The 14,644-nt window shown below is 50.2% G+C and overlaps 1 protein-coding gene across 1 annotated transcript in view; it reads right to left on the bottom strand.

Moving 5' to 3' along the window:
* Positions 1–837: 837 nt before the first annotated feature.
* SNX29 (sorting nexin 29) overlaps positions 838–14,644 on the bottom strand; it is a gene marked incomplete at both ends in the record, with an annotated part of 539,882 nt that continues 526,075 nt past the window's right edge. The window contains 1 exon segment of the mRNA XM_079720019.1: positions 838–967. Coding sequence (XP_079576145.1) covers positions 838–967 — 130 coding nt within the window.

Genomic DNA, 14,644 nt, shown 5'->3' with positions numbered 1-14,644 from the left:
CCACAGAACCTTCTGGAATGCTTCCCGGAGCTGAGTCTCTAACAGCCTGAGGGCTCTCCTCTAGGCTTTCAAGGCCAAGGCCACCGACTCCTGGGTAGCCCAGGGCTCTCCGATACAGGTCACTGGGTTGCTGCTGATGGCTGGCCTGACCAGGTGCACGTGGGCCTAGGGGGCCTCAGCTTTCCTAAAGGGGCTGGTCCTTCCAGAACCAACCATAAGGAGGTAGGGAAGTTCTCCGAGAACCACAGTTCTGCATCCCTCTAATGGCTCCTTCACACGAAGGCCACGGGACTGTCTCCCTGGAGCACGGTGGCAAGAACTAAGGTGTCTACTGACCACTGGTGGGCGTGCACGGAAGGAGCTAGCCTCCACCCACGCCCTTCACGTCCATAGGTTGTAGCCAGCAATTGCATTAAACGGGAAAAAAAGCCCAAACCAGTCATTCGAATTCCCACGTGGGCAAGAGTTAAGAGGGGGTTTTTCTCAATGAACCTTCTGACCAACTGAGACATCAGACTTGTGCATCTCAACCAGGGGGCTCCGAGCCCAACCCAGCGCCCACCCTCCTGCTGGCCCCTGGGCTGGAGGGAGGGGAACGGCTGGCCCTCATGGCCCAGGGCAGGGCCCACATGTCTGCGTCTGTCCAGCGAGGAGCTGCCCTGCTCTCACACGGCCCAGTTTAATCAGGGTGTCACGGGACCGGTGGGGAAGGTGTGCTCTCTGGGGTTCACCGGGGGGACAGGGTTGTCCCTCCGAGGTGGAAGGGGCCAGCTGCCGTGGCCGGGGTGGAGGCAGCTGGCGCAGCACGTAGGGCCCGAGTCTGGGTGGCCATGGAGGTCAGAGGTCGCCGCTCTGGGGCTCCACGTTGCGCGTCTCCCTGGGGTGACCTCGGGACAGCTTGGGGAAGCGGGAAGCCACTTTGGGCCGGCTGTTCTTGGTCAGCGGTTCTCCAGGAGGGGTGACGTCACTGTAGGACAGACAGAGCGGGGAGAATCGGGTTAAGTCAGGGTTCCAAGTGCAAATAGCTACAGGCAGGGCAGCAGGGGCTGGGGGTGGGGTGGACGGCGGGAGTGGCCTCCGGGGCATGGCTGCTGCCTGGCTGGGTGGCAGGAGCAGCGTGGAGAAATGGGGAGGGGCGTCCACGTTGTCGTGTGAACTTCCTGTCCGTCAACAGCGCCCAGCACAGCTCTGGGGCCACAGCTCTGGACCCGTTTTTAAGTCAACGAAAGACGGTTCTGGCCCTGGCCGTCTTCTCACCGTCTTCATTGATCTTCCAGCAAAGGCACATTTCAAAGTCCAAGAAAGAAAATGCTGGGAGAACACTGCATTTAAAGCCATAAAAGATGCACAAACACAGGAGAGGGAATTATGTCTGCCAGTGTCCAATTGTAAGGGCGTTTACGACAGCAGTACGTAAAAGAGCCAAAAATACGGAACAACTTATGCGTCCAATGCAAGGATCACTGATACTGGATATACTGGTGAAAAAACACCTATAACCACGAGACAGCAGCAGCCGGTATGCACAGGGGCACGGGAGTGCGTTTATGAGCCCGTAAGGGCGTGTGATTCCAACACAGGTTAAAGCACAGTAGGGAGGCTGTAACCCTGCTGTGTACAGAAAACACCTGAAGGATACATTTGTTTACTCCATGAATCTTGGCGCACCCACGTGAGCCAAGCACTGTGCAAGGTACTGGGGATAAATGGTGAACAAAACGGATTCTCCCAGGACCCGTGGAGCTCATAGTCTGAAGGAGGGTTAAAAACATCACACGTTCAAAGACTTAGGTTACAAATGCCACCAGAGCCTCCCTGAGCAGGGAGCCTGGGGCATGGCAGGAAGTGCCCGAGAGCGGGCATAGGGGGCCAGCCTGGGTGAAGCTTGGGGCCAGGAGGCTCTGGGCACCAGAGCACGGGGGGAGGCAGGGAGGGAGCAGCTGGAGGGTGAAAGGCATCTGCTGGAGGGCTCTCGGCGGCAGGGGCTCCATGATCTGGTTGCACTGGGAAGTGCCCGATGCCAAGGCCGCTGCTCCAGGCACGCGCAGAAGCCTGGGCTGGGAATGCAGAGGTGGTGGACTCTGTCTTATTTCCCATGGCTGCTGTAACACATTACCACACACTTGGTGGCTTAAAACAACATGCTGTGCTGTCTTACAGTTCTGGAGGCCAGAAGTCCCAAATGGGTCTTATGAGGCTACACTCAAGGTGTACCTCTTGGAAGCTCTAAGGAAGAATCCTTCCTGGCCCTTCCCAGCCCCTGCAGGCCGCCTGCTTGCCTCGGCTCGTGGCCCCTGCCTCCATCTTCAAAGCCAACACTGCAGCATCTTCAACTCTCCCTCTGACCCTCCTACCTCCTTCTTATAAAGACCTTTGTGATCACATTGGACCCACCTGGATATCTCCCCTCTGCCCCAATCCTTAAATCTACTGAGTCCCCTTTGCCATGTAAGGGGACACATTTATAGGTACCCGGGTTAGGGTGCAGAATTTGCGGGGGTTGTCATTCTGTCTACCACAGACTGAAATTTGAATAGAAAGTAGAATCAACACGACTTGGTAATGGAAGAATAACTACCTCTAAATGGTGAGATCACAGCTGACAGAAAATAAAAAAGAGAAATAAGAGAAAATGTTGATAATACATATCTCACTGATACAAAATGCTTTTAAAAAACAAAGATTAAAGGTTGTTCGCACATCCCGGCTGTCTCTGTGGCGTCAGGCTCCGTGCCAAGGGCTTTCTGGACCCAAGTCCTAGAGGACTCTGCAAGGGAAGACAGAGCCCAGCTAGAGCTGAGCCCCGAGGCACAGGGAGGACACAGCCACCAGCTGGTAAGTGGCAGATCCAGGACCACCACCATGTCTCCAGGCCCAGTTCGGATAAGCAAAGGAGTGGATCATATCCAAGGAGGAATGGTCCCCGCAGGGGTCCCTGAAATGGCCACTTGCTTCCTGCAAAGCAGGAGTGGTTCGGTTTACACGAGCTGATTTTCACGCCTTTTCAGGGACCCAGACACTGTGCTCAGTGAGATGTCCCTCACTTCCCATTTGGGACAACATCTCAGGAAGATAATAAAATGAAAAATCCTTCTAATTACCACCTTCTCCCATGGGAGCCAGGGTGTGCTTATCTTCTGTGCATGGAGGGAAGAGAAGCATCTGACCTTGAACAAAGCTGGAGCTGCTCCAAATCCTCTGGGTACGTCCTTCAGAATGGCACTGGCCACGGGCCCAAAGCCACCACGGCCCTGTCTTCTTCCCAAACACTCACATTACCCAAAGCCTCTTTACCCCTGAACGCCGCTTAGAGGATGGGCAGACGATGCTGGAAGGAATCTTTGCCCCTCCTGTGAGGGGCTGTTGATTACAAGTGTGCAGGTCGGCTCAGGTGTAGAGATCATTGTAAACCACTGGCCTCCCCTCACACTGTCCGGGGTCAGGGGTCCAGCCAGTTGCCCCTGTGCCCGTGGCTGCTGTCATCACTGGGCATGATGGGTGAGGCCAGGAGGACCTCTGCCCACAGTGACCAGAGCCCGTGGTCCCCAGAGCTGGCTCCTGGGAGGGCCCAGGAGAGGCGGGAGGCTGGCTGGCGCGAGGGGACAGTTACGAGACAGCGGGGCCAGGACTGGCATTTTATTTCGTTTCACCAAAGGCACCTGTGTGGGTAGTAGCGCAGCAGGTGAGGGCGGGTCCTCTGAGCCAGGACACCCTCAGGCCCCCTGCCAATGGGCTCTGCTCGCTGCCCTTGAGCCTGGTGCCCTGGGCTGCCTGCCACACGGGGATGACGATCGCTCGGCCCTCACAGCGCTGTGGCAACGGCAGGAGAGCTCACCCCACGTGGAGCCACTAACGAGCTGCGTTTCCTTAGGCAAGTGTCTTGCTGGCTTTGAGCCAAGGCTTCCAGGGTAGAATAAGTATTTATCCAAAAGAATAGAAATCAGGATCTGGAAGAAATCTCTCTGCACCCCCATGTTCACCGCAGCACTATTCACAACAGGGAAGATGTGCAAATAACCTCATCTCCGTGAATGGATAACAAATGTGGTCCATCCATACAATGGAATATTCAAGCCTTTAAAAAAAAGAGGAAATTCTGACATATGTGAAAACATGGATGAATGCTGAGGCCACTATGCTAGGTGAAATAAGCCAGTCACACATACATACAGCTACTGTATGATTCCACTTATATGAGGCATCTGAAATAGTCAAACTCAGAGAACCAAAGCCTGGAATGGTGGTTAGTAGAGGCAGGGGGAGGGGCAAGTAGGGAGTTGCTAACTGACTGACAGGCATAATGTTGCAGCTGAACAAGATGAATAAGTTCTAAACTCAAAATGGATTAAGGACCTAAATGTAAGACTGGATACTATAAAACTCCTAGAGGAAAACATAGGCAGAACAGTCTTTGACATAAATCGCAGCAATATCTTTTGGGATCCACCTCCTAGAATAATCAAAATAAAAACAAACAACTGGGACCTAATTAAACTTAAAAGCTTTTGCACAGCAAAGGAAACCATAAACAAAATGAAAAGACAACCCACAGAATGGGAGAAAATATCTACAAATGAAGCAACCAACAAAGGATTAATCTGAAAATTTACAAACAGCTAGCTCATGCAGCTCTGTCAAAAAACAAAAACAAAAACCCAATCAAAAAAATGGGCAGAAGACCTAAACAGACATTTCTCCAAAGAAGATATACAGATGGCCAAAAGGCACATGAAAAGAGGCTCAACAACGCTAATTATTAGAGAAATGCAATTCAAAACTACAATGAGGTATCACGTCACACTGGTCAGAATGGCCATCACCAAAAAGCCTACAAACAGTAAGTGCTGGAGACCCTCCTACACTGTTGGTGGGAATGTAAACTGGTACAACCACAATGGAGGGCAGTATGGATGTTCCTTAAAAAACTAAAAATAGAACTCCCATATGATCTAGCAATCCCACTCCTGGGCATATATCCTGAGAAAGCCATAATTCAAAAAGATACATGCACTCCAATGTTCACTGCAGCACTATTTACAATAGCCAAGACATGGAAGCAACCTAAATGTCCATCGACAGAGGAATGTTTAAAGAAGATGTGGTATATATACACAATGGAATATTAGCCATAAAAAAGAACGAAATAATGCCATTTGCAGCAACATGGATGGACCTAGAGATTATCATGCTAAGTGAAGTAAGACAGAGAAAGACAAATATCATATGATATCACTTATATGTGGAATCTAAAAAAAATGATACAAATGAACTTATTTACAACAGAAGCAGACTCACAGACTTGGAAAACAAACTTTGGTTACCAAAGGGGAAATGTTGGGGGGAGGGATAAATTAGGAGGTTGGGATTAAGCAGATACACACTACTATTGGGTTGGCCAAAAGATTCCTTCGGTTTTTTCCGTAAGATGGCTCTAGTAGCACTTAGTTGTCTTTAATTTCATTCAAAACAATTTTGTTAGATTGTATGTGACAGCTGTCATATCAGCATGCACTTAAAAATTAAGACTTATCAAAATTGGTGAATTTTTGTGTAGCCATTTTAATACTGAAGGTGGAAGAAAACATTTTCAGCATATTATGCTTTATTATCTCAAGAAAGGTTAAAACACAACTGAAATGCAAAAAAAGATTTGTGCAGTGTATGGAGAAGGTGCTGTGACTGATCAAACATGTCAAAAGTGGGTTGCGAAGCTTTGTGCTGGAGATTTCTCACTGGATGATGCTCCATGGTTGGGTAGACCAGTTGAAGTTGATAGCGATCAAATCAAGACATTAATTGAGAACAATCAACATTATACCACACAGGAGATAGCCAACCTACTCAAAATACCCAAATCAGGCGTTGAAAATCATTTGCATCAGCTTGGTTATGTTAATTGCTTTGATGTTTGGGTTCCACGTAAGTTCAGTGAAAAAAAACCTTCTTGACCGTATTTCCACAAGCAATTCTCTACTGAAACGTAAAGAAGACGTTCCATTTTTAAAACAAATTGTGACAGGCAATGAAAAGTGGATACTGTACAATAATGTGGAATGGAAGAGATCATGGGGCAAGTGAAATGAACCACCACCAACCACACCAAAGGCCGGTCTTCATCCAAAGAAGATGATGCTATATATATGGTAGGGTTGGAAGGGAGCCCTCTATTGTGAGCTCCTTCCAGAAAACCAAACGATTAATTCCAACAAGTACTGCTCCCAATTAGACCAACTGAAAGCAGCACTCCACGAAAAGCATCCAGAATCAATCAACAGAAAACACATAATCTTCCATCAGGATAATGCAAGACCGCATGTTTCTTTGATGACCAGGCAAAAAACTGTTACAGCTTGGCTGGGAAGTTCTGATTCATCCACCGTATTCACCAGACATTGCACCATCGAATTTCCATTTATTTCCATCTTTAAAAAATTCTCTTAATGGAAAAAAAATTCAATTTCCTGGAAGAGTGTAAAAGGCACCTGGCACAGTTCTTTGCTCAAAAAGATAAAAAGTTTTGGGAAGATGGAATTATGAAGTTGCCTGAAAAACGGCAGATAGTAGTAGAACAAAAGGGTGAATACGTTGCTCAATAAAGTTCTTGGTGAAAATGAAAAATGTCTTATTTTTACTAAAAAACCCAAGGTACTTTTTGGCCAACCCAATATATATAAAATAATCAACAAGGACCTACTGTATAGCACAGGGAACTATCCTCAATATTTTGTAATAAGGGAAAAGAATCTGAAAAAGAATGGCTATATGTATAACTGAATCACTTTGCTGTACACCTGAAACTAATACAACATTGTAAATCAACTATACTCCAATATAAAATTTAAATTTAAAAAAGAGAGGAATAAGCTCTAGAGACCTGCTGTACAACACTGTACCTACAGTCAACAGTCCTGTATTGTACACTTAAAATTTGTGAAGGTGTAAAGTCTCAGGTTAAATGCTCTTGCCACAAAAACTACAACAAAAAATAAGTCTGGTACTGGCAATTTCACATGGTTTAACAGTAGTATCTGAAGGCATGGGATTGTTGGTAAGTATAAACTGGGAGGTGACAGGGGTCCGGGGTGGATGGAGAAAAGGGTGGAGACTGCTCTGAATGGGAGAGACCTGGGATTCTCCCCAGGTCCCTTCCCTCTAGGAGAGAGCCAGGGCCAAGGCCACATGCACCCCAGGACCGAGGTCCATCAGCAGAGCCCAGGACTGTGCACATGCAGCTCCAGGGAAGCAGGAAGGTCTCACGGTTGCAAGGACAGCCTTAAATAAGGACCATTGATTTTTTTTACACCAAAGCTCACTAAAGCCGCCACCTTGCATGCCATCACATTTCTGTGTCCTCAGGCTGAAATTCTCATTGCTCACAGCCTTTGTTGGCCTCGTGCACTAGCGAGATTTAAAGGAGAATAGTGCCGTTTCTTACCCAGCCCCATCGATAGGAATCAGGCCACGGAGAAGCTCTTCTTTCCTCCGGCCTGTGTTTTTATAATTAAAGCAGGCTGGTGGCTCTGGATCTGGGCAGGAGCAGAACCACTGAGCAAGGTAAAATTACGTTCCTGATCCACCCGATCAGGTGGGATGCGGGAGGTATGTCTACCCCAGTTTTGCAGACAAGAAAAGGGAAGTGTGGAGAGCAAGAAAGGCCCCACTTCCACTATAAAAATAGACTTCCAAGGCCTTGTGGAGTAATAGAAGCTCCATAGTCAAAGTCAGAAAACCTGTGTGCCTTCAGTTAGACACCTTCGGACCTTTGAGGAAGATCTATAACCTCCCCAAGACTCAGTTTTCTGATCTGTGAAATGGGCATAATATTGGTCCTTTCTACTGCTCATGTATCATTCAACACATATTTATTGAGTCTGTTACAAATAGAAATAGAGTTGGCTCTTTCAGAGCCCCTAGATCACTGAAATAAAAGAGGCACAGGCAAAGTCTGGCCACCAAAATCTTAAGAACTTGATATATTGATGCTGAGGGAAGTGGATAGAGGCTTTTACAAAGATTTTAAAAACTACAGAAATATACCTCAAAACCTCCCGTTCCTTTCCCCAGCACAACTCAAGTCTTCCATCTGTCTGACCTGGGGGCAGGAGGCTGGAAGGCAGAGGAAGGAACCTTCTCTGAAGAGACCATACTCGGCTTTCTGGAACAGGTGCCCTCAAAATCTATAGAGATGGAAGACAGATGGGTATTTGGCAGGGATGCTCGGAGCCCCCTCCTCCTGTCGGGTCTTCTGTTCCTCAGACACATGCAGCAACACTCTCTCCCCACTGCTGGCCACCATCAAGGTGCCAAGGGAGTCCGTGTCTGTGGAGGTGGCCCCTGCCAGGAGCCCCAGGGGGGACAGTTCCTTTTAATAAGCCTCTGGGGCACACTGCCATGGCATCTCCGTCCCCAGCACACCGGTGAAATTGATCCGCCGGTCTCAACCACTCCTCAGTGAAAATGACCATGAGGAGAGATCTGCTGTTCATTTCACTTATAAAGTGGCTTTCAAGGGCAGGTCAATATTCCATTTGCTGCCTTCTGCAGCTGGGAGGGTGGCTTTGCAGGGGCCACGCCTGCTGCTGGGCTGGACCCTGGAACACAGCTGGGACTGAGCGGCCTTCTGTAGAAGGTATGGCTGCTGTCCTCCTGTACCAGGCTCCCTGACAAAGCCTGTGTTTGCAGGAGTTGGGAGAACTGCCTCCAGGATGTGCACACCCTGCATCTCGTGCCCTCTGGTCTGTGGGATGGGAGGGGAGGCCTTGCCCTTCCCCCCACACCCCCCACCATCAGTCAAGGTGCGCCAGGCTAGTCAGCCTTTGACTTGCCTCGTAGGCACATCTTCAGGCTCAGGACCACACGATGGGGACCCACCTCTACCCACGCACTCCGTCACTCCGCTAACGTCCATGAAGATTTCTCTCTGTGAGCTGTACCCTGTGGATTTGAGGAAGGAGGCCTCCGTGGCATTTCCTCTCTGTTTCCTGTCCCTCGGTTTGACCTGGGTCTAAAGAGTGTCACCATCTGGATGTGACCCAGAAATGGCCCTGGCAGTACCAAGGGTTCCCTGAAGGCAGGACTTGGTCTGGTTCTTCTTTGGGTCCTCACAGTTCCTGACCCCAAAAAGCACTTGGTAATTTAATCCTTTTGGATAGATTAAAGAGGACCACTGCTTGTCAGGTCCTGGGCTAAAAATTACACCAATTCTCATGTAATCTGCATGCCAGCCTTGTGAAGGAGGAGTGTTTCACAGCTGGGGACATCAAAGTGCAGAAGCCACTTGTCCGGGGTCCCCTGAGCAAGTGAGGAGCAGAGGCTGGTCTTGAACATGCAGTCTGGCCCCAGAGCCCACAACTAGGTGACACAGGAGACCACGCAATCAGGCTGGGGCCTGAGAGGCTGTGCCTTCAGCACAGACTGTCTGACCTTTGGAAACAATTGGAACTATGGAGGGCGCATCTGTCCCCAGGTGACCACAAACCCCATTTCAGTAAATCCCGTATTATATGCTCAAGATCTTTTACACGTGCTTTCAATAGTGCTCTGATGTAACTGCTGATCGCTGCTGACAGATTTTTAATATTTTAGCTTTAAATTTTTCTACTCCAAGCTCTGGCCTGGTAGTTGAATACGCACCAGTTAAATGATGGTAAAAAGGGAAGCAGAGGATGTAGAGAACCCTCCCTCCCATCATTAACAAACGTTAAAGAGTAGTGACACAGGCTCATTGTAGGGGAGGAAATGGAACCAATACGTGCAGGTGTGAAGAAGGGAACAGAAGTAGCCTGTAATCCTGCCCTCCGTGGACGACCACTGTTAGTGCAGGAGTGTAGATTTTTCAGGCCATTTTCTATGTGCATTTCTTACGGTGGATCTTTCAATATGAAAATGGTTACTTCCTAAATAAACCTGCTTTGAAATCTGATGTTCTTTTAAATCAAGGCGTTCTGTTCATGGAATGCCACAGATGTTGGTGATGTGGCCTGGAAAACAGTGGTGACAGGGCTTCCCTGGTGGCGCAGTGGCTGAGAATCTGCCTGCTAATGCAGGGGACACGGGTTCGAGCCCTGGTCTGGGAAGATCCCACATGCCGCGGAGCAACTAGGCCCGTGAGCCACAACTACTGAGCCTGCACGTCTGGAGCCTGTGCTCCGCAACAAGAGAGGCTGCAGTAGTCAGAGGCCCGCACACTGCGATGAAGAGTGGCCCCCACTTGCCACAACTAGAGAAGCCCTCGCACAGAAACGAAGACCCAACACAGCCAAAAATAAATAAATTAAAGTACACTTAATTTTTAAAAAGTTATAAAAAAACAGTGGTGACAGTGACGATGTGTAATTACAACAGGTCCGTTCGCTGCGGGCTTGCTGTGCAGCAGGTGCAGGGCTCACCACCGTTACTTTATGCAGTTCTCTCTCCCACCAACCCTGGGAGGTCAGGACTCTGTTTTACACGTGAAAACTCAAGAAACTACTGTCTAGCGTGGCTTCCTGAGCTGCAGGGACTTGTGCGATGTCGCACGTGATACAGCAGGACACACACCCAGGCCCATCTTCTCAGCCTCTGAGCTGAGTGGCAGATGATAGGGAAGTATTGGCAGGAGAAAAAGAAGACCTACAGGGTTCTGGGAAGAGGCTGCGATTTGCGAATGGACTCACCCTGAGTGAGGCTTTTCATGCTCCTCCTCCCAGTATCACTGCATCTCCTCTATCGTTATCTGTGTAAGAAATTTCTTAGCCTTGTTCTAGGCAAAGTCTCTTAATCTATGATTGCCATCTGACAAATGGGGCTATAGGATTAAACAAGACAGCACGGCGGGTGCTCTCTGTCAACGAGGGCTCTAGTGGCTGGAGGAGCTGCCAGGGGCTGAATCGTGGACACAGGATCGTGGCAGGAGGGTGCATTTGAAGGTACAGCTTCTAAAGATCTCCCGACGGGGCCGGGAGCCATAGGACAGAGATGAGCCCCAGAGACAGGGAGCCTTGTTGTGGGGCTCGTGTAGCCCCCCTGGGAGAAAGATCCTGAGGACAGACCCGAGACGGGACAGAGGCAGTGCAGCAGGGGTGGGGATGACGATCCAGAGGTGTTGGAGAGAGAGCGTCCCGAGGGCTCCATGACCGATCAGATGGGGGAAGTGAGAACGGGTTTCATTTGTGCTTGGAAACTGGATTACAGGGAGTGGCCGAGCTTCGGTGGGGAAGGTACAGAAAGTGACAGGTGGGCGGGGGCCCGTGTATCTCTGGGATAAATTATGCTATTAAAAAACGTAAAGATACGTTTTACCTTTTTGCCAGGAAGATCGCACAAGTCCATACAAACTCTGCACTGCCTACCTGTGCACCCAGACACATCCGCTTTCATTACTTCGTGGCTACAAACCATGATAGATGAGATTCTGATCATTACAAATGGCCGTGATGCTAACGGGGCTGCACCGGGTGCCTGGCTGGGAGCCTCTTCAGTTACAGCTCCTTGTTACCCGGAGTGGGGCTTCCGGGGCTCCTGATCTGACTAGGCTGACATTTCAGGAGGTCTGTACGTCATGTCCTAGGTTGGGGACCAGTACCTGAAAGGCTCTTCCGAAAGGGGCTGGAGCATTCTCCTGCTCGCTCCCCCCGGTACCTCCTCTGCCAGACCCCCATCAACACCCCCTCTCTGAATCCTGCCACTGACCCCTTCTCAGTCCCCTTCGCACAGGTTAGCCCTCATCACATCTCCGTGGTAACCACTGCCCCACCCCCTCGTGGTGCTCTCCCCAGTCATAAAGCCTGGCCAAACCCGACCCTGGTTAAGCCGAGCAGCAGACCAGGGAGGAAAAAGCCCAAGATGGGGCGGGCTGGCTGGCTGCGTTTTCGGTTCACGGCTAACCCTACAGGCCCCAGCGATCCTGCCCCACTTCCCCACCTGGCCCCTCCCTCTCTCGCTGAAGTGACTAGTTTAGTCCTTCCCTCTTCTCAGACCATCTCCATCCTGGACGCTCTGCCTGGCTCCTCTCCTCCCCGTGACACAGGATCACCTATCCCTGCTCCTACTTGAGGCCAACCCCTCCATAGGGCCCAGGGGCAGTTCCCTCAGGACTTTCTCAAGGACTTGGCCCTGCCCTGTCCTGCCCCCTCCTGCACTGTCCCTTCAAATGTCACCAGGTCCTGGTATCTCTCAGCTTAAAGCCCTCCTTGGCCTCGAGCCCCTCTGGCTACCTCCACGTCGTCAAAGCCAGCGGCCACCCTGAACCCCCAGCAGCAGCTCCATCCTCTTCTGAGGCTCCTCCCACCTGTGCTGCTTGGCCACTAAACTGTGGAGGGTGCCAAGGCCTCGGTTCTCTCCTCATCTCTGTCTACAGCGCCTACGTGGGATCTCGTCCAGGCCCACAGCATCACATATGTCTAAATGCCAAGGATTCCCATATTTACGCTTCAGCCCCGACTGCCCTCAAGCTCCAGAGTCAATGGACCCCGTGGACATTTTGGCATTTCCACTTGGATGTTTGACAGGCATCCCTACCTTGAATGTGGCCAAAATGGGAATTCTGATTTCCCCGTCCAACTTCTCTTCCTTCTCTGGTCTTCACTTTCGTAAATGGTGCAATTCCCTACCCCACTGCTCAAACCAGGACCGAACACATCACCTTGGCTTCTCCCTTTCCCTTACATTCCACACCTAATCCATCCGTGTACCCTTTGGGTTCTACCTGTAGACACATGCTCGATACTCCACTTCTCTCCACTCCGCTGTGACCATCCTAGGTCTGGCCGCCATCACCTCTTGCCTGGACTCTCACAACATATTCCCATGTGTTCTCCCTGCTTCCACTTGATTCCTCTGCAACTCATCAAAGTTATCCCGTTATTTCCCCATCTCCATGGCTTCCCTCTGCATTCAGTCAAATCCTTACCAGGGCTACACCTCACCCTCACCTCCTCCAGCTGTACTGAGACCGCCTGGATTGCTCAGAAGTCCTCCTTCAAGTCTCACTCAAGTCACCGCCAGTCGTGCGCCACTGCATCACTGTTTTAGTTTCTTTACAGTACCTGTCACTCTCTGAAGTGTCATCTTTACCAACCAAACCCCAGTGCCTAGAATTGTGCCTGGTCCACTTAACCTTTTGGGTGAGGTCAAAGGGGCCTGCAAATGCCAAGCTCATCCCCACCAGACCTTGTCCTCCTGGTTGGACAGTGCCTTGTCCTCACCCAACTCAGAGGAGGAGGCCTCAGAATCAGAAAGCCCCATGTTGATATCTGACTCTACAAAGTACCAGCATGTGACTGTGAGAAAGCCATTTAATGCCTCTGTGATTCAATTCGAAAAAACAAGAGTAATAATCCATATTCACTTCTCTCATAGAAAGTGGAGGTAATATTACTTTTATGACATTGGTAATAAGAAAAATAACTGCTTCCAAAGCATCACCCAGGCTTGTCCCATCAGGCAAAAGCTACAGTGGTTACAACAGTAGAGGTGCAAAGAGAACACTAAAGTGGCATAAAATTTGGCGTGGAGGGAACAGACCTAATGCCATCTGCAGAAATACATAAAGGAAAAGACGGCGAAATGTGACTCCCTTACATGACAGACAGACTGGGAGGGGCGGGGAATAAAATGTCCAGCGTGTGTGCAGGGCTCCTACAAGCGCACGAGAAAGAGGCTACAGACCAACAGCACCCAGGGAAGGGTGAGCACGTGACAGAAGAAAAATAAAAAGGTTTTAGGTTTTTCAGTAATTCTGCTATTTGTTCAAGCCATACTACGTGCCACGTAGCAGACAGAGCCCCTGCTCTTGGGGAGGTGGCCTCGTGACCCCAGGCACCGTCTTCTCTCGCCTGAATCCCCCTACCTGCCCTCCCGTGTCCAGCCTGCTGCCACTCTCCTCCAGCGCTGAGCAATCCAGCTAACAAAACGAGCCCGATTGTGGCACTCTTTTGCTCCAAAATCTCCAGTCTTTCACCTACCGCCGAGTAAAATGCTTACAGTGCTCTCCCGGGCCATCCCCGACTGGGCGGCCCCCTTCCTCACTCCATTCCCTGCCCTGGACTCCGCAGCGGGGGCTGGGCGAACGCCTGTCCCGGGGCCTTTGCAGTTACTGTCTCTTCACCCCAAAGCCAGCAGGGATTTCCTGCCGGGTTCTCGCCCTCTTCCTCCAGGTCTTTCCTCTTCTGGGACGAGCTCAGTGCTGTCTTCCTTGCCACCGCCCACCTCCCACCTCCCCCCCGCTACTCTGCACTGTCATTTGGCGTGTTATGTTGATGTGGGTCTGGTTCATGGCTGTAACCCAGCATGTAGAGACAATGACACAGTAGTGCTCAAGGACGATTTGTGGAATGAATGAGTCCTAGAGAAGGACCCAACACACCCAGAGAGAGTCCCCCTCATAAGTCATCAGGAGAATGCAAACCGGCCAAAGGGCAGAGAGCCGTTACCAAGCTTTGCTGGGGATGCTGAGAAGTGGGTGGTCATGCAGTTGCAAACGTACAAACCGGTGAAAGCTTTTAGGAAAGATGAGGGAGCTGTGTGTGCATGCGTGTGCGTGTTTACACACCCAAATATACATGTGCAAACCCTCTAAGGAACACTACTTCTAGGCGTCTCTCCTATGGAGACACTTGTGTGTGCAAGGGTGTTCAAGACAGCGTGGTTTCTAACGAGGAAGCGT

This window comes from Hyperoodon ampullatus (genome assembly GCF_949752795.1).
Source record: "Hyperoodon ampullatus genome assembly, chromosome: 14".
Taxonomy (NCBI): Eukaryota; Metazoa; Chordata; class Mammalia; order Artiodactyla; family Ziphiidae; genus Hyperoodon; species Hyperoodon ampullatus.
Note: the sequence above shows the minus strand (reverse complement) of the source record. Positions and strands in the feature narration are given on the sequence as shown.